General features: G+C 36.1%; 1 protein-coding gene across 1 annotated transcript in view; it reads left to right on the forward strand.

The window, feature by feature from the left end:
- Positions 1–21,207, forward strand: part of ANKRD31 (ankyrin repeat domain 31) — a 129,400-nt gene that overhangs the window by 67,894 nt on the left and 40,299 nt on the right. Inside the window, 4 exon segments of the mRNA XM_060007007.1 lie at positions 5,784–5,926; positions 11,881–12,043; positions 14,130–14,245; positions 18,026–18,113. Coding sequence (XP_059862990.1) covers positions 5,784–5,926; positions 11,881–12,043; positions 14,130–14,245; positions 18,026–18,113 — 510 coding nt within the window.

Here is a 21,207-nt window from a genome sequence, read left to right on the forward strand (position 1 = left end):
TGTCTATGTTTTCTTCTAGGAGTTTTATGGTTTCCAGTCTTACATTTAGTTCTTTAGTCCATTTTGAGTTTATGTTTGTATAGATGTGAGAAATGTTCTAATTTCATTCTTTTACATGTAGCTCTTCAGTTTTCCCAGCATCACTTATTGAAGAAACTGTCTTTTCTCCATTGTTTATTCTTGCCTCCTTTGTCATAGATTAATTGACATAAATGTGTGGATTTATTTCTGGGCTGTCTGTCCTGTTCCATTGATCTGTGTGTCTGTGTTTGTGCCAGTATAAGACTGTTTTGATTACTGTAGCTTTGTAGTATAGTCTGAAGTCAGGGAGTGTGATTCCTCCAGCTCTGGTCTTCTTTCTTGAGATTGTTTTGGCTATTCGAGGTCTTTTGTGCTACAGTACAAGTTTTAAAATTATTTGTTCTAGTTCTGTGAAAAATGCCATTGGTATTATGATAGGAACTGCATTGAATCTGTAGATTGCCTTGGGTAGTACAGTCATTTTAACAATATTAATTCTTTTAATCCATGAACACAGTATATCTTGTCTCTCCATCTGGGTGTGTCATCTTCAGTTTTTTTTTTTTTCCATCACTGTCTTACAATTTTCTGAGTACAGCTCTTTTACCTCCTTAGGCAGGTTTATCCCCAGGTATTTGTCTTTTTGATGCAGTTGAAAATGAGAAGGTTCCTTAATTTTGCTTTCTGATAATTTGTTGTTAGTGTATAGAAATACAACAGATTTCTGTATGTTAATCTTATATCCTGCAACTTAACTGAATTTATTGATGTGCTCTAGTAGTTTTTTGGTGGTGTCTTTAGGATTTTTCTATGTATAGTACCATGTCATCTGCAAAGAGTGACAGTTTTACTTCTTCCTTTCCAATTTGGATTCCTTTTATTTCTTTTTCTTGTCTCATTGGTGTGGCTAGGCCTTCTAATAATGTGTTGAATAAAAGTGGCAAGAGTGGGCATCCTTGTCTTGTTCCTGATATTAGAGGAAATGCTTCCAGCTCTTCACATTGAACATGATTTTAGCTGTGGGCTTATCGTATATGGTCTTTATAATGTGGAAGTATGTTCCCTCTATACCTGCTTTGTGGAGAGTTTTTTTCAAAATGGATGTTGAATTTTATCCAAAGCTTTTTCTGCATCTGTGGAGATGATCATATGATTTTTATTCTTCAATTTGTTAATGTGATGTATCACATTGAATGATTTGTGGCTATTGAGCCATTCTTGCATCCCTGGGATAAATCCCACTTAATCATGGTGTATGATGTTTTTAATGTATTGTTGGATTCTGTTTGCTAATATTTTGTTGAAGATTTTTGCATCTATGTTCATCAGTGATAATGGCCTATAATTTTCTTCTTTTGTGTGTTATCTTTCTCTGGTGTCAAGGAGATGCTGGTCTTGTAGAATGAGTTTGGAAGTGTTTCTTCCTCTGCAATTTTTGGAATAGTTTGAGCAGGATAGGTCTTAATTCTTCCCTAAATATTTGGTAGAATTCACCTGTGAAGCCATCTGGACTTTGGTTCGTTTGGGGTTTTTCATTACTGATTCAATTTCATTACTGGTAATTTATCTGTTCCTATTTTCTATTTCTTCCTGATTCAGTCTTAGGAGACTGTACATTTCTAGGAATTTGTCCATTTCTTGTAGGTTGTCCTTTTTATTGGCATATAGTTGTTTGTAGTAATCTTTTATGATCCTTTGTATTTCTGTGGTGTCCATTGTAACTTCTTTTTCATTTCTGATTTTATTGATTTGGGCCCTCTCTCTTTTTTTGTTGGTGAGTCTGGCCAAAGTGTTGTCAATTTTGTTTATCTTTTCAAAGAACCAGCTCTTAGTTTCATTGATCTTTTCTATTTTTTTTAGCCTCTATTTAATTTATTTCTGCTGTGATCTTTAAGATTTCTTTCCTTCTACTAACTTTCAGGTTTTTTGTTCTTTTTCTCTAGTTCCTTTGGGTGTAAGTTTAGATTGTTTATTTGAGATTTTTCTTGTTTCCTGAGGTAATCTTTTTTTTTTTTAACATCTTTATTGGAGTTTAATTGCTTTACAATGGTGTGTTAGTTTCTGCTGTATAACAAAGTGCATCAGCTATACATAAACATATATCCCCATATCTCCTCCTTCTTGCATCTCCCTCCCACCCTCCCTATCTCAACCCTCTAGGTGGACACAAAGCATGGAGCTGATCTCCCTGTGCTATGCGGCTGCTTCCCATTAGCTATCTATTTTACATTTGGTAGTGTATATATGTCCATGCCACTCTCTCACTTCATCCCAGCTTACCCTTCCCCCTCCCCATGTCCTCAAGTCCATTCTCTACATCTGCGTCTTTATTCCTGTCCTGCCCCTAGGTTCTTCAGAACAATTTTTTTTTTTTTTTAGATTCCATATATATGTGTTAGCGTATGGTATTTGTTTTCCTGTTTCTGACTTACTTCACTCCTAAGGAAATCTTGTATCACTATAAACTTCTCTCTTAGAACTGCTGTTCCTGCATCCCATAGATTTTGGATCATTGTGTTCTCATTTTCATTTGTCTCTAGGTATTTGTTGTTTTTTCCTTTGATTTCTTCAGTGATCCGTTGGTTGTTTTGTAGTATGTTGTTTAGCTTCCATGTGTTTGTGTTTTTTGCAGTTTTGTTCTTGTAGTTGATTTCTGGTCTCATAGTGTTGTGGTCAGAAAAGATGCTCAACATGATTTCAGTTTTCTTATATTTACCAGTTCTTGTTTTGTGGCCTAGCATGTGACCTATCCTGGAGACTGTTCCTTATGCACTTGAAAAGAATGTGTATTCTGATGCTTTTGGATGGAATGTTTTATATATATCAATTAAGTTCATCTGGTATAATGTGTCATTTAAGGCCAGTTTTTCTGTATTGATTTTCTGTCTGGATGATCTGTCCATTGATGAAAGTGGGGTGTTAAAGTCCCCTACTGTGTTACTGTCAATTTCTCCCTTTATGTCTGTTAATATTTGCTTTATGTATTTAGGTGGCCCTATATTGGGTGCAAATATATTTAAAATCGTTATGCCTTCTTCTTGGATTGATTCCTTAATCATTATGTAATGTCCTTCTTTGTCTCTTGTAACAGTTTTTGTTTTAAAGTCTATTTTGTCTGATGCAGATATTGTTACCCCAGTTTGCTTTTTGTTTCCATTTTCATGGAATACCTTTTTCCATCCCCTCACTTTCAGTCTGTGTGTGTCTTTAGATCTCAAGTGAGTCTCTTGTAGGTAGCATATATATGGGTCTTGTTCTTGTATCCATTCAGCCACTCTGTGTCTTTTGATTGGAGCATTTAGTCCATTTACATTTAAAGTAATTGTTGATATGTATGTACTTATTGCCATTGTATTCATGGTTTGGGAGTTGTTTTTGTAATTCTTCTTTATTCCTTTCATCTTTTGTTCTCTTGTGATTTTATGATTATCTTTAATGTTATGTTTGGTTTCCATTCTCTTTTTTGCATGTGGCTCTATTATAGATTTTTGATTTGTGGTTACCATGAGTTTTATTTATATATGGGTGTGTATATATATATGATTATTTTAACTTGCTGATCTCTTAATTTCAGATGCATTTTAACAACCCTGCATTTTTACTCTCCTCACCTCACAATTACTGTTTTCAACATCGTATTTTTCATGTATTTGTTTTGTGTATTGCTTAACTGCTTATTGTGGATATAGATGATTTTACTACTTTTGTCTTTTAACCTTCCTAATAGTTTTGTACCCAGTTGACTTACTACCTTTACTGTATATTTGCCTTTACTGATGAACTTTTTCTTTTGTGATATTCATGTTTCCAGTTATGGCCTTTTCCTTTTTGCTTAGAGGAGTCCCTTTAACATTTCACATAAAGCTGGTTTGCTGGTGCTGAACTCTTAGCTCTTGCTTGTCTGTACAACTTTTGATATCAACATCAAATTTGAATAAGAGCCTGGCTGGGTAGAGTATTTTTTCTTGTACATTTTTCCCTTTCATCACTTTAAATATATGCTGCCAGTACCTTCTGACCTGCATAGTTCTGTTGCAAAGCCAGCTGAAAGCCTTATAGGAGTTCCCTTGTATGTTATTTGTTGCTTTTCCCTTCCTGCTCTTAATATTCTCTCTTTATCTTTCAATTTTTCCATTTAAATCACAGTGTATCTTAATGTGGTCCTCTTTATGTTGATCCTGTTTGGGACTGTCTGTGCTTCCTGGACCTGGATGTCTCTTTCCTTTCCCAGATTAGGGGAGTTTTCAGATTATTATGTTTTAAAGTATGCTTTCCATCCCTTTCTCTCTCTCTTCGTCTTCTGGGACTCCTATAAAGAAAATGTTTGTACACTTCATATTGTCCCAGAGAGCTCTTAAACTGTCCTCACTTCTTGATTTCCACTACTCTGTCTTCCAGCTTGCTGATTCGTTCCTATATATATCATTTAGTGTACTGTTAATTCCTTTTAGTGTATTTTTCATTTCAGTTATTGTATTCTTCATCTGTTTGGTTGTTCTTTATGTTTTCTAACTCTTTGTTAAAAACTTCTAACTTCTCTGTTCATCCAGTCTTCTCCAAAGTTCTTTTGTAATCCTTACAGTCATTACCTTGAACTCTTTCTCAGGTAGATTTCCTATCTCCACTTAGTTCTTCTGAGGTTTTATCTTGTTCCTTTGTTTTGAACATGTTCCTGTGTTGCCTCATTTTGCTTAACTAGTTATTTCTATGTATCTGGTAGACTTGTTACATATCCCACCCTTGGAGAAGTAGCCTTTTATAGGAAATGTCTTAAGCTTCCAGGAGTTCACTCCCCTCTGCTCACTAGAGCTGTATGTTCTAGGGGTACCCCCTAGGTGGGCTGCTTGGGTCCTTCTGTTGTGGCAGGCTGACTACTCTGTGTGGTCTCGTAGGCTTGGCTGGCCCCCAGTACAGTTGGTTGCCAGGCCCTGCTTTGTGTGGAGGCTGCTGGCCCCTGGTTGGTGGGGCTAGGTCACCAGGTGGCTGGCTGCTAAACCCCAGGGGACCCCAGGGCTAGTGCTGGCTCACTGATGGGCAGAGTCTGGGTATAGGAGATTTACCAGTGGGTGAAGCTAGTTCTTGGGACCAGTGCCAGACCACTGGCGAGCAGAGCCAGGTCCTGGGGTCTGGCTTCAAGACCCAGGGGTCCCAGAGCTCATGTTGGACTGCTGGTGAGTGGGGCCAGTTCCTGATACAGGTGGCTGTGGGGTTCAGTGTGTCCTAAAGTTTGTGTTGGCCTACTGCTAGGCAGAGCTTGGACCCAGCTGGTCCTAGGGTTGGTGCTGGCCTGCCTGTGGGTAGGCTGACTCCTGCCACAGCAGGCTGTGGGGCTGTAGTTGTCCTGGGGCTGGTTTCCACCCACTGTGGGTGAGGCTGTTCCCAAGGCTAAAGCAGCCTTGCTGGTGCACAGACCTGGGGCCTAAGGATTTCTCGGCTGGTGCCTGCCCACTGGTGGGTGGAACTGGGTGCCAGGGTCTCTGGCTACAGGGCCCTGTGCATCCTGGGTCTAGAGTTTGTGCACTGGTGGGTGGGTCTGGATCCTGGGCCCTCTGGTGGACAGGCCCGTGTCCAGGGGCAGCTCTGGGCTCAGGGATCTTTAGGTAGCCTGTTTTCAATATTATTTCTTGTCCAGTACTTAGTACATACATTTGAATCAATAAAGTTAATAATTCCATTAGTGCAAATAAACTTAATAATGAATATACTACTTGAATACTGATTTGTAAGCAGCTTGTTTTGTTTTTTCTTTTTTCCCTTTTTAGGTTGGACACCACTTCATGAGGCAGCTAGTACGGGATGTAATGATATAATTGTAGAGTTGTTAAAAGCTAGTGCTAATGTTAATTGTGAAAATGTAGATGGAATTCTGCCCTTACATGGTGCTGTTGCAAACAACCATTTAAAGGTATAGTGCACATCAGATTAGGTTCCTATTTCTTTTTCTTTAAAAAGTGAGTGAAGACAGTAAAGATATTTTAAATTGCGAACTGAAGTGATTCCTTAAAACAAATGATTTTTAAAAACTGCTTAAAAGTACAAATGAATATGATATTACATATAGATTAGAAAACCAGTGTATTTCCTAATGAATCATTTTTCCATTGTCTCTTCATCATGTAATTCATGTAAGTGAGAATAAAATGAAAGGGCTAGAAGTAAACACAGCCTATTAATATAATACATTCCAATTTTAATTGCATTAAATGCTTTGCTGTTGTGTATAAAAGAGTCTATATAGCGATGATATATGTGACAGCCAGATGTTTTTTAAACTCGAAATTTCTCAGTGGGTTTGAAGTTTCAAAGAAATGGGTAAAAGCTCAAGTTGCTTGTTTCCTTGGGGGTTCTTGTATTTTTTTCTCCTTTTTTTTTTTTTTAATCAGATAGCTATGGTAAAAATATCACAAGAGAAAATCACCAGGGTAATTATTTCAGTAACACTCAATTTCAAATCTAGACTTTAAAATTCTCCAGATTTTTAAACTCATCTTTTTTGTTCGACAAACCTTAGAAGATTTGTCAGTAGGCAATATAGACTTCAGGAATAATTATTGGCTTTGAAAAGTAGTTAAGGAAACTACCAGCAACAACAATAATATAAAACCAAGGTTCATACAAAAAATTCCTTGGATCTCTCACTAAAACTACTTTTCTGTCTCTAGTATTTTTAATAGCCTGGTAATTTTATTTAATTTTATGAAAATATATCTCCACTGTTTTCAGTCTAAATATAGTCATGTGAAAGAATAGTATTGAATTTATGATTTGCAGAGATAAGAGAGATAAACTAATGATGAAGAATAATACCAAATGGGTGGGCTAATGTCCAGGGAGGCTTCTTTTGATCAAAGAAGCTCTTTGACCTTTAAGATATTTAAATTAAAAAAGAATTGACAAAGTCTCAAAGTTATGTGGTCATGCAATGGAAGAAAGCAAACAGGAAGAGTCATTGAAGTGATGAACTTACTGGTTATATGTACAGGGAAAAGGTTACTTAAAGTGAAACCACTTAAATAAGGGCCAAAATTTCATAGTAGGAAAATCAGGATTTTAGACATTATCCTGAAAAATGGAATATAAACAAAATAAGGGGTTTCCCAATACCACCACCCCTATACTTGGAAATTTGTTAGAAGGTGTTACAGAGCTCAGCATATGATTGTATTCATAGCTAAGATTTATTACAGCAGTATAGTAAGGGTACACAGGGGGATCATCAGAGAAAAAGGTGGAGTCTGGAGGTATCCATGTGCAGGCTGTACTATGCACTCTTCCTTATGAGAGGTCACATACAGTTTGCTTTTCCCTCAGCAGTGAAAATGTAGCAACGTAAGTGCAATGTTTCTGTCCAGGGAAGCTCATTAGAAACTCAGTGCTCAAGATTTATATTGAGGGCTGGTCATGTAGGCACCCTCTGCCTAGCACATAGCAAGATTCCAGACTCCCGGAAGCATAAATAAACCACATTGCTTGTGTAGACAGTTTAAGCACAGAGAGCCACTCATCAATTAGGGACAGTTTTATATCAATGTAGGGCACTGTTTACCAGCCAAGTTCACAGATGCCAGCTACAGACCAACCTAGCAAGCAGCCTTTCTAGATAGCAGTTTTATGCCTGCTAAGTTAACTCCTTTCTAAATAGTATTATATTTAGTTTCTAATTGAAATACATACTGATTTCTGGAACAGCAAAAACAGAATAATATATGCTTTCTGGGCCTAGCTTTTCTGGCAAAATAGTATGACAGCACATAGGACATCCTTTATCTCACAGTTGGTTTTTTGCATCATGACCTCAGGGAAGCTCTCTTTTTCAAAAATTTTGAGAGGTGCCACAAGTTTTCCCTAGGTCCTGTATTAATCCATTCATATTCAAAATTTTTCTTTTTTTTAGGTTAACAGTTTTACCTCTAAGTTTCTCATTTATCAGTTGCTTCACAGATGCTTCAAGCATTTCTACAATATTATTATTACTATTATTATTATTATTATTTTTTGCTGTACGTGGGCCTCTCACTGTTGTGGCCTCTCCTGTTGCGGAGCACAGGCTCTGGATGCGCAGGCTCAGCGGCCATGGCTCACGGGCCTAGCTGCTCCGCGGCATGTGGGATCTTCCCAGACTGGGGCGCGAACCTGCGTCCCCTGCATCGGCAGGTGGACTCTCAACCACTGCGCCACCAGGGAAGCCCTACAATATTATTTTAATATATGACTTCAGGAAATCCTACATCTTTACATTTTGGCTTTGTAATCAATTTGTAGTGTATTTCCATTTTATTGTTGGCTATTTACAATATCAGGGACCAGTAGTAAATTGACCAAAACTCAAGAGAAATATGTTGACTTGATGGATGGAAAAAATGCCATGTTATTGAACAGGGAGGGATGTTTGATTAGATCAAATTTTGTAAGTAGCCTTCATAAGTGAGAATTTTCCTATTTTGAAGACTGTAGCTTCCCTCATAGAAATTTGGTAACTTCAAGGGTTAGAGAAAATGATAACTCAGATGTAGAGGGTCTTCTGTAAAGTAAATGCCAAGAACTGAAAATTCATCACAGGAAATAGCAGAAAGGGAGCTTGACAAAACACCGAACTGGATTTTAGAGAACTTGAGTTCTAGGCCTAGTTCTGCTGCTTGAGAAAGATAAAGATATCTTTACCCCTGAAATAAGGAATTTGATCTAGAGCTGTACTGTCCTATACTGTAGCCACTAACCACATGTGGCTATTTAAATTTAAATTACTTAAAATTAATTAAATTAAAAAATTCAATTCTTGGACTTCCCTGGTGGTCCAGTGGTTAAGACTTCACCTTCCAATGTAGGGGTTGCAGGGTTTGATCCCTGGTCGGGGAGCTAAGATCCCACATGCCTTGTGGCCAAAATTCCAAAACATAAAACAGAAGCAATATTGTAACAAACTCAATAAAGACTTTTAAAATGGTCCACATCCAAAAAAAAATCTTAAAAAGAAAATTCAGGGACTTCTCTGGCGGTCCAGTGGGTTAAGATTCTGCCCTCCCAATGCAGGGGGCCTGGGTTTGATTCCTTGTCAGGGAACTAGATCCCGCATGCATGCCACAACTAAGAGTTTGCATGCCGCGACTAAGAGTCCTCATGCCACAACTAAAAGATCCCACACACCGCAGTGAAGGTCCAGCCTGCGGCAACAAAGAATCCTAGTGCTGCAACTAAGACCCAGAGCAGCCAAAATAAATAAATAAAATTTTTTTTGTAAGTTTCAATTCTTCAGTTGCATTAGCCACATTTGAAGTACTCAATAGCTACATGTGGCAGTGGCTCCCATACTAGACAGTATAGATTAGGACATTTCCATCATAACAGAAAACTCTGTTGAACAGCTCTGGTCTAGAGCAAGGATTGGTAAATATTTCCTACAGAGGGCTAATCAACAGTTTAGGTTTTCCGGGCCACACAGTCTCTGTTGAAACTACTCAACTGCTGTTCTAGTGCAAAAGCAACCCTAGACAACATGTAAATGAGTGGGTTTGACTGTGTGCCAATACAACTTAATTTACAAAGTCAGGCAGCAGACTGGATTTGGCCCGTGGGCCATAGTTTGCTATTGCTTGATCTAGAGAATTACTGCCGTTCTTTTACCTAAGTGGTGATAAAGACAAGTTTGCTTTTGGAATAACCTTCCACATCTCTGTTGCCTTTACTTTAAGGAGAAATATTCTATTTAAAAAGAAGGAGGTAGTATTTTTAATGATATTTTAATTCCTTTGATACTGATATATTGCCAGCATCTTTCTTCATATCTTCATTAACTTTCCCTCCATGTGACAGTTCTTCTATCATTGACTCATTTTATTTCTGACTCACTTTCTCCCCTTTTGTCCCTATTTCTTTATTTTGAGGTAGGATATTGATAGACGATCTAGAAAGATTAATAAGGGGGAGCAAGAAAGGTAAATATATGGTACTGTAGACCTACTAAATATCAATTCTATAACACCCTGTATATTTAATTCCTAATTTTCTCTCTGGCATGACTACATGCAAAGTTATTCAACATCTTATTTTCTTTTTCAACTTTCAATTAAAAAAAAATCTTAATTTCTTTTTTAAGTTATCTTCCAAGATGGTCATGTATTCTACATTGTAAAATGTGGAGAATAAAAAGATAAGGAAAAGAAGAATAAGAGATTTTTTTAAAAGATAAAATGTGGGGGGAATGGGTACCCACTTTTGTACAAGATGGGATAGCAGGGGTAAGATATTTCCTCCCACCTTAAAAACTAGAAAAGTGAGCAAAATATATGAAATAACAGTTTTGAGACATTAGACAACATGCAACAGAGGGCAGTGATCCCTGACAGGATGGAAACATGAGACTAACCGTATGATTGCCCCACCTCATGGACTAGGAGGAGTTTTCAGGCAGAAGCCTAGGGAGGAAGAAAGCAAATAGCCTTATGATCTCAATGAGTTGAGAAGGTTGTTTGGAGTTTTAAACTCCAACAGCTGAAATTTATGGGGCAAAATACCAGACAATATATCTGCACAGAAAGAATTCTCCAGAGATTTAAAGGGGAACCCCCTCAATTCCTTGGCTGATCTACAGATGTGGGTAAGGAAACTACATGAGGTTAAGCAAAGAGCCAGCAGGCTGGAGATTACACAGGGCTAAATAGGGGAGTGTTTTCCTTAAGCCCCGCCATGTGCCAAATACTTTACCCGGGTTCACATTTAAGCCTCATAGGTGAGAGAAATGAGGTTCTGATGGTAAATAACTTGCCCAAGGACATAGATAGTAAGTAGCAGGAGTGAATTTTGTATGCTTGACTTTAAAACAAATAGGCTGATAGAACAAATAAGGAGCTATCCTTATTACTTCTACTGGCCCATTTGCTCCTAAGTTTTTCTGCTTTTCCATACCTGGACACAAGTTGAAAGAGAAAAGCTACTAGCACATATGCATATCTTTACTTTAACAAAATACTGACCATTTTTCCTAAACAAAAGATTTTTCAGTGGTTTGAGTCATTTGCCTTGTGCAGATGGAATCACTGATTGTTTTTTACTAGTTGGCTTATACTGTCAACTAATTAGTGACAGTCTTTAACTTTGATGACTTATAAACTTACTTCTAATACACAACTTTGAGTTATTCAAATTTTTTAAACACAAATTTGAGTTATTTGAGTTATTCAGGGAAGCATTATTTATATTAGAAACTTTTGCCCCCAAAATGTCACAACATTTATCTTTGACCTCAGTTTTCTCTTCTTTAAAAGGTGGGGTTGGAGTAGATTATTTCTGTTTCTTTTTAATCTTATTAACATTCTGTGAATATGTCATCTATTTAGGAAACATTTGCATAGAAAATATTAGAATAGACATTAGGTTCCCAGGCTAGCTTATAAAACCTCCTAAACAAGTAACATACCTGAAATATAGTTCAAATGAAACTTTATTCAACTATGTCTGATGGCAATTTATAATACAGTGTATAATGTAATATAATCCTGAAATGATCCCTCCTCCCTTCTCCACCCTATCTTCCAGCAGTTTAGGGGAGGACAAAGGGCTGTGTTAAAGAGATAGAGTAAATCCTTTTGCACATCAGTCTCCCAAAGTCTGCCTCTTCAGCCGTGAAGGCAGCATATCTGGTACTTTCATGTCATGGTGTTTGGTTCTTCTGTGAGGACAGATCAGGCCAAATCAGTGGAGCAGTTTACAGTTGTCATATCAAATTTAATCAAGATTTTCTTGGTCAGAGTTTGAAAACTTTTTTTGATAACTTTTAATACTTGATAGTGGTGTCTTGTAATGAAAGCAGGAATTATTGATCTTAGGTATCTGTAGAGATAACTTTGGAAAAATACCTTTTAGGCAGCTGAGATTCTACTACAACATGGAGCAAACCCTAATCAAAAGGATCAAAAGCAGAAGACTGCTTTGGATGAAGCAGATGATAAAAACATGAAAGAGCTGCTAAAATCTTATGGTGCTATTGAGACTGACAATAGAGATGAGAGTAATGCTGTAGTCACTGGTATGTATGTCAGTGGTGCTTGCTATTTTATAAGGGTGTGTACCTCTGCTTAGAAAAAAAATCTTAAGATTTGTGTAAATTATTTCATAACTAGGGATAAATGTTTTGTATGTTTATTAAACTCTTGAAAAGCATCATTTATTTTTAGAAATAGCATTTCCAAACTTGGTTTAATTTATAGATTATATGATCCTGTTGTATTGGGATTATATGTTGAAACAAAACATATTCATTAAACAAACATTAATCTCTCGTAACATTGGATCTGAGATAGAGATGTCACTGAAACTATGCAGATTGGTTTACTTGTAGTGGGGCTGGAAAAGAATGACATACTAAAGTCTTTGAAACTAATATTCCATTACTTCAAAATTTGTAATGATGCCAACTTTTCAAGACAAACTTTCTAATGCTAGAATATGAATTTGTTAAGCAAATATATTATGCTTATATATGTATGTGAGTGTATGTGTAATATATTACAATGGAAAGAATATTTCAAGGGAATATATAGGTAAAATTTTGTGAACCATTTTTAGCAGTAGTTTGCACTTAAATAATATAATGAGTTATCTATAAGAAATAAGCATTTAATCCTGCCATTTGTGGCAACATGGGTGAACCTGGAGGATGTTATGCTAAGTGAAATAAGCGTAGAAAGACACAGAAAGGCAAACTCTTTAAGACGTCACTTATATGTGGAACCTAAAAAAGTCAAGCTTAAAGAACCAGGTAGGTAGTTGAATGGTGGTTGCCAAGGGCTTGGGGGAGGGGGTGATGGGGGGAGATGGGAAAATGTTGGTCAAAGAATACAAACTTTCACTTATAAGATGAATTAGTTCTGGGGAGCTAATATATAAGATGATGATTATAGTTTATAATAATAAATTGTATACTTAAAATTTGCCAAGAGAGTAAATCTTAAATGTTCTCACCAACACACACACGGTAACAATGTCAGGTGATGGATGTGTTAAAAAAAAAAAAAAAAGAAGCATTTAGTGAACACTAATTGAGAAAACGTACAATTGTTGAGCACCTGCTATACAAACCAGGCACTTGCCCAAGAAGAGCTTCCAGTCTTGTGAGGAGATAACCAGAAAACAGGCAGTTAAACACAATTTTGGGAATGTTGAGGAGAGAGAATTGTTCTTCCTTTTCCTTCATGCTTGAGCCTTGACTCATAGAAGAAGAAAGCCGGGAACTTATCTGTCCTCTCTATGAGGGAGAATATTGGGAAGAGAAAACCCGTGACTCACTTTTCCCCCAGCCTACCACAGTCCTTACCAACTGTTTGTTTTCAAGGGAGGAATCATTATTACTGATATGATTGGTGAGAGGCAAGGATAATCATTGTGTCCTATTTTACTAGTGAGCTAGATCACATGTAGGTCAAAGTCAAGAGACTGATACACAAATCTTCTTTTCTTTGCCTGCTACCATATGCTAAGTCCATAGGGTCAGGGACTTTCTTAAAGCCCCAGGTATGTCTCTTTCCCTCTTCAAAGCCATATTTGGAGTTATTGGGCACTCTTGTTAAAAAGTGCTATATCTATTCCCACTTTTCTGTTGTTTCTTGTATATACCTTTCCTTCATCAGGTTCCCCAGCAGAATGAGGGGTATAGGGTACCCATATATGGAGAAAGAGAATCCAAAATGGGAGAAGGTTCAGAGAGAATTTTACGGAGACAGTGAATTATAGTCGTAGTATTTAAGAGCATGGACTTGAAGTCAGATCTGGTTTCAGTACTAGCTATGTAACTTTAGGCAACTTCTTGAATCCCTCTAAGCTTCACGTTCCTCTTCTGTAAAATAGATGTAATTAATTACCTACCTCATGGGCTCATATGAAGATTAAATAAGATGATTCAGGAAAAGAATTCAATGTCCAGCATGTGATAAGTATTCAGCAAATGTTAGCTGTAGTTAGTCAATTGATAATAAATAATGAGGTGCTGACCAACATTAAGATATCATAGTAATTATAGACTTACTTTATCCTTCCCATTCCTGTCACCATTACAATTGATAAAATGATGCTAAATTTTTACACATTCTTATATTTTCTAATTTTATGTTTTAAAGTAAAAATTCCTGCTATCCAGGCAAAAAGACATAAACAGTGTTTTTGTGATGACTGCAAAACTGTTGATACACGTTCTATTTCACACCAAGAAAAAACAAAAGAAAACCTCGCCATGGTGAGTGAAGTTGAAATCCTTTTGTTCTTCAGCCTAGAAAATGCCATTCTTTGGGCCAGCCAGCCATTGGCTGTTGGCAGCACTCTTTCCATTTTAAGGACATACAGGTTGAAAATGTTTTTTGTCATAAGAAAATAATACAGCATAATTGAACAGAATGAACCAAGAAAATATGGTATATAGTTAACTCTCCATTATCTGCATTGAACACAGAATTATAGTTTAGCTGCTATCCTTTACACCTAGATTGCGTTTTTTGGCTACTTCTTATCTGACAGACAGTGCCACTGTCATAGCGTGTCTTCACCCACCCACTTCCAAAAAGTATCTAAGATACATACTAGGTAGAAAAGACCCTGGAACCCAGACAGAGAAGAGAAAAGAAACCTGGTTTAACCAACGTGGATCCCACATGGTTTATAGTGACAGTGTTTGCTATATGTGAAATCCCTCATGTAAACGTATATTTTTTGAAAAAAAAAACCCATAGTAGTCATACATATATAAATATATAAAATGGATATTCTTAGTTTAATTAAAACATACAGCTTACTAGACACTAACTTCTTAAGCAAAGTAGCATCCTCAATGAAATATTTTGAATAAGACTATGTATGTTGATTAGATTTCCCTTACATATTTTTTGTTAGTGTAGAGGAGAAAATATTATTCATTGAACCTAAACTATGATTAATCAACTGTTTTATACCTTAAATATTTTGAATGGTATTCAAACTAAATTGTATTTACCTCAGCATTTAAAAAATATTTTACATTGCTCCTGGTATCTCTTGTAATGAATGAAAAGTTAATTGTCAATCTAATTGTCATTCCCTTGTAGGTAATGTCTTTTAAGCTTACAGTTTTTAAGATTTTTCTTTTATATTCTGCAGTTTCACTAGGTTATGTCTAAATGTGGATGTGTTTTTAATTAATTATTCTAAGGACTAGGCATGCTCCTTTAATCTGAAGACACATTTCTCATTTGTATATTGGAAACTCTCAGCCCTTATATCTTTGAATATTACCTCTGTCCCATTCTCAGTATCTCCTTTTTTGGAACTCATATTTAGATGGCTGTTAGACCAGTCTCCATATGTCTTTTTCATATTTTCCATCTCTTTAATTCTCTGCACTATATTCTGGGCAATAGCCTTTGATCACTGATTTTCTACCCAAAGCCTTGGGTGGGTGTCAAGTAGAATTTTTTCTAATCCTTATTTAAGCTAAAGGACACCCACTTAAGGTCACTAGCTTTATGAGGGGACTCCATTCTAACTCCTTCTTCCTGTGGCCCTGAGGCCTTATCTTCTGTTCCTTTGTAGGACCCTAATCCCTAATATCTATGTTTGTTCCAGATCCCTCATGGGCTGCTACTAACTTCATTTTATTTCTCTTTCTTTTTCCAATCTTAGCTGGGGACAGGTGGTTAAAGTTTATTGTATTTTGTCTAATGTGTTTTTCCAACTGTTTGGAGTAGACTGGAGTCCTTCTGTATCAGCTCAGTTCACCATATTGACCATTAGTATCTTTAAGGTATATTTTCATGTAAAGATTAAAACATTATGGAAAAATCACCCTATTGTTATTAACTATATGGGTATTTGCTTCAGAATAATGTATATCATTTTAGATGCTGAGCCACAGAGGAGTATAGTGGAGATATAGGAGTTTAATGAAAACCAACTTTAAAAAAAAGAAAAAGAAACTTAAATATGCAGACATTAAAATCATCAAGGGTTTGTCTTTTGTAAATGTAAAATTGTTTTTGAATGTTGAAATTTCCAAACCAAACTGAGGATGGGGGGGGCGACTCTATGGCCAGGTGCAAAGGAAATGAGATGATTTTAGTTTGGTGCTACCTTCTAACACCTTCAGATCACAGCATGTGTAGGCAGCCTCCTTCTCTACCTCCATATAGAATGAGTACAGAAGTAATAAAAAATAATAATGATAATAGTTTGCATTCACCGAGTATTTATTATATGGTAAACTCTCCTCTAAGTGCTTTATATTAACTCATTTAGTCCTTATAATAATTCTTCTAGGTAGTTTCTATTAATATTATTACCTTCCTCATTACAGATAAGCTAAAGTAAGAGAGGGTAAGTAACAATCCAGAATTACATTTCTATTAAGTAGCAATGGTAGAATTAAACTCCAGGCAATCTGACTCCAGAACCTGTGCTCTTAACCACTATGTTTTATTTTTAATATTCAAAATTATAAAAGAGATGTCAGAGGCAAAGATGATCCTGCCATAGTAAAAGTTGTAAATCTGGAATAAAATCTTAGTGAAGCTTTACAGTAAGTAGAGTGTAAAGTGTCTATAAGTTGCTTATTCCAAAGACAGATCCTAGGTTAGGAGTGGTTTTTCTTGTTTTTTGTTTTTGGTAAGATAAACAAATAGTAATGAAAGACTAAGAAGGGGGATCTTGGAGGGAAAGTTTTACTGGGCTCTCCATGGTAAAATGTGGAGCTGGTATGGAGTGAAAAGTTATGGCCCATGGTGGACAAGACTGAGTGCATCTACAATATGAGACAAAACAGAAGGAGAAGTCAGCACGAAAAGATGTTTTCTTTATCCCAACCTGTAGGTAGAGGCTTAGTCTGGTCACAAATTTAGACCTTTAGTTTACTTTTCCACATAACTGGATGGTTTTATTATGTGCATTTTCCATATCCCTTGTGGGCACCAAAGTAAAACTTTCGAGCAACGTACTTCACAAGGCTTTGAGGACATACATCTTTTAAAAATGAATGTGTTTTGAGAATGTATTAAAGGATACATAGTACGAGTCAGTCCATCAGTTGTCATTTATTGAGCAACAACTGTATATCCAGCAGTGTGGAAACCTGTACACATATGAAAGCCATGCTCCAGCCTACAAGATCTCATTGTTTTGATGGAGGAAATATAATATATAAGACATTACACATGTTAATGCTAATTTCTGTAGCACTAAAATTCTTAAGTAATTCTGAGAAAGAAGAAATCAGTATGGATTAGATTAGTCAGGGGTTTTGTGTGTGAGATTGGTTTAATATAATAATAATAAGCAGTATTTATAGAACTTTTACTTTGTGCTGACACTGTCCTAAACAGTTTATATGTGTTACTCAGTTCAGACAAGGAGAGGATAATTAACTTTCTGTAGTCACCCAGCTAGGAAGAGATGAAGCCGGAATTCAAACCCAAGCAGTCCAGTTCCAGAGTCCACTCCACAATTCCATCTCTGATAAGAAAGAGAAAGTTCTGGGCAGAATATGTAGAAGGCATTTGAGTCAGGAATATTAATACTGACAAGTATATAAAGAGGTGGTTTTAAATCCCCTTTGTGAGTTTTTGAGAGTGTTTAGTATTTGTAAGACTGTGTGTGAAATTTCAGTAGTGTACAATGATAGTCATAAAGCCTTAAAGTGAACTTGTTGCATATATATTGTCTTTAAATATTATGTGCTGAGTGTTCTTTTTCTCCTATGCCTATAACAGAAGTCATTGAGAAATTGTGATTCTTTGTATGCTTGCTACTCTTACATTCTGTTTTCCTGGAGCAGATCTGCTACATAAATCAAGATACATTTATGTTTAATTTTTCCCCAAATATGTAATATATATACAATTAAGTTTAAACAAAGCCTGAGTACATTTGGAACATAAAGGGAAATGAGCATTTTTAGTGTCACTTTCTTTAGCACTTTTACTGTGCATTTGTCAGTTGCATATCAGAGAAAAACATCTACTTCTTGTAATGAAGTTTTTAATATTTTATCTGATAGCATCAGACCATCAGTGCCGTTCTACAAGATTTAGAAGAAAAACAAGAAAATTTGTTAGCGTTTGAAATAAGAACCCCTGAAGATGCAGGTAAATATATACTCATACTCAAGTCTGATTATTTCATTCATCCAAGGTATTGCTATCTCATCTTCTTTTTTGGGGGGTGGGGTACAAGTATGATTCCATTTTTATAAAGTTCAAGAACAGGCCAAATTAACTTTTAGTAGAATTCAAAATAGGAGTGCAGTGGGGTTGAAGGTGCCCTCCCTCCAAAATATGTCCACATTCTAAGCCCCAGAATCTGTGAATGTGACTTTTTTTGCAGGGGGGAGAGTCTTTACAGATATAATTAGAGATCTTGAAATAAGATTTATCTTGGATTTTCCAAGTGGGCTCTAAATCCAGTGATAGGTGTGCATATAAGAGACACACAAGAAAGAGACACAGAGAGAAGGAGAAGGCTATGTGAAGATGGAGGCAGAGACTGGAGTGATGCAACCACAAGCCAAGGAATGCCTGGAGCCACCAGAGACTAGAAGAGGCAAGGAAGTTTCCTCCCCTAGAGCCTTCAGAGGGAGTACAGTACTGTCAGTACCTTAATTTTGGACTTCACTGTTTGCAGGAGTATGATATCCCTTGAAACCAAAGTAAAATAATATAAAATGAAATCATTTTTTAAAAGTGATAATAAATTCTCAAATTAATTCTAAGTTATTGAGTAGACTAAGTATCTTCTCATGGAAGTATTTAGGGCAAGTTTCTCTTTATAAAATGGTTATGCTACTGGTGTTTCATTAGGAAGAATTTTTAAAAATATAATTACACATCTTCAAATGCACTAGAAAAACTTCATGTCAGAGGGAGCCAGTTCTGAATCATTTGTGACTTGACTATACATTCCATGTTTGTCGTGTTGCAATTTGATAATAATTACTAAGCCATAAGCCAAATTGTTATTTGTCCTGAGTAGGATTTATTTGAAGACTTGTTTGTTTGCTTCTTTTATCCTGCATGAAATTTCCCATATTGTGCTCATAAGATAAAAGTACCCTTTGAGATAAAATCAGACAGCTTGGGAAGATCCTTGATTTATAACCTTTTTTCTTCATCTTTTTTGGCATTAATTTACTAAAACATCTGAATTTTACAGTTGAAACTCACAAAATTTCAAACATTTAAGGCATTACCAGAAATAGTATATTAGATGTGTGAGAAATAATGTATTAGATATTATTAATTAAACAATGGATGGTCTATATTTAATTTTTTCTCCCATATGCTACTTTATTATTTTTTTAATTTTTATTTCATATTGGAGTATAGTTGATTAACAATGTTGTGTTAGTTTCAGATATATAGCATAGTGATTCAGTTATACATATACACATATCTATTCTTTTTCAAGTTCCTTTCCTATTTAGGCTATTACAGAATATTGAGCAGAGTTCCCTGTGCTATACAGTAGGTCCTTGTTGGTTATCTGTTTTAAATATAGCAGTGTGTATATGTCAATCCCAAACTCCCAGTGTATCCCTCTCCCCCACCCTCTCCCACTGGTAACCATAAGTTTGTTCTCTAAGTCTGTGAGTCTTTTTCTGTATTGTAAATAAGTTCATTTGTATCATTTTTTTTAGATTCCACATATAAGTGATATCATATGATATTTGTCTTTCTCTATCTAACTTAACTTAGTATGATAATCTCCAGCTCCATCCACGTTGCTGCAAATGGCGGCATTATTTCATTCTTTTTAATGGCTGAGTAATATTCCATTGTATATATGTACCACATCTTCTTTATCATTCATCTGTCGGACATTTAGGTTGCTGCCATGTCTTGGCTATTGTACACAGCACTGCAGTGAATATTGGGTTGCGTGTATCCCTTTGAACCATGGTTTTCTCCGGATATATGCCCATGAGTGGGATTGCTGTATCATATGGTAGCTCTATTTTTAGTTTTTTAAGGAACCTCAATACTGTTCTCCTTAGTGGCTGCACCAATTTACATTCCCACCAACAGTGTAGGAGGATTCTCTTTTCTCCACACCCTCTCCAGCATTTATTGTTTGTACACTTTCTGGTGATGGCCATTCTGACTGGTGTGAGGTGATGTCTCATTGTAGATGTGATTTGCATTTCTCTAATAATTAGCAATATTGACCATCTCTTTTCATGTGCCTCTTGGCCATCTGTATATATACTTTGGAGAAATGTTCTTTTTATTTAGTTATTCTGCCCATTTTTTGATTGGGTTATTTTTTGATATAGAGCCTCATGAGCTGTTTGTAAATTTTGAAGATTAATCCCTTTTCGGTCACATCATTTGCAAATATTTTCTCCCATTCTGTGAGTTTTTGTTTTGTTTATGGTTTCCTTTGCTGTGCAGAAGCTTTTGAATTTAATTAGGCCCCATTTGTTTAATCATCAAATCACAAGAGAAGAGAACAAAAGAGTAAGGGAGGAAAAAAGACCTAGAAAACCAAATCTGAAACAATGAATAAAATGGCAATAGGAACATACATGTCAAAGTTTTTATTTCCATTACTCTAGGAGATGGATCTAAAAAGATAATGCTGCGATTTATATCAAAGAGTGTTCTGCCTGTGTTTTCCTCTAAGAGTTTTATAGTATCGAGTCTTACATTTAGGTCTTTAATCCATTTTGAGTTATTTTATCTTTATGGTGTTAAAGAATGTTCTAATTTCATTTTTTTACATGTAGCTGTCCAGTTTTCCCAGAACCATTTATTGAAGAGACTGTCTTTTCTCCACTGTATAGTCTTGCCTTCTTTGTCTTAGATTAATTGACCGTAGGAGTGTGGGTTTATTTCTGGGCTTTCTGTCTTTTTCCATTGATCTATATTTCTGTTTTTGTACCAGTACCATACTGTTTTGATGAGCGTAGCTTTGTAGTATAGTCTGAAGTCAGGGAGCCTGATTCCTCCAGCTCCATTTTTCTTTCTCAAGGTCACTTTGGCTATTCGGGGTCTTTTATGTCTCCATTGTTCTAGTTCTGTGAAAAATGCCATTGGTAATTTGATAGGGATTTCATTGAATCTGTAGATTGCCTTGGGTTGTATAGTCATTTTGACAATACTGATTCTTCCAATCCAAGAACATGGTATATCTTTCCATCTCTTTGTGTCATCTTTGATTTCTTTTATCAGCGTCTTACAGTTT

This window comes from Delphinus delphis, chromosome 3 (genome assembly GCF_949987515.2).
Source record: "Delphinus delphis chromosome 3, mDelDel1.2, whole genome shotgun sequence".
NCBI classification, from domain to species: Eukaryota; Metazoa; Chordata; class Mammalia; order Artiodactyla; family Delphinidae; genus Delphinus; species Delphinus delphis.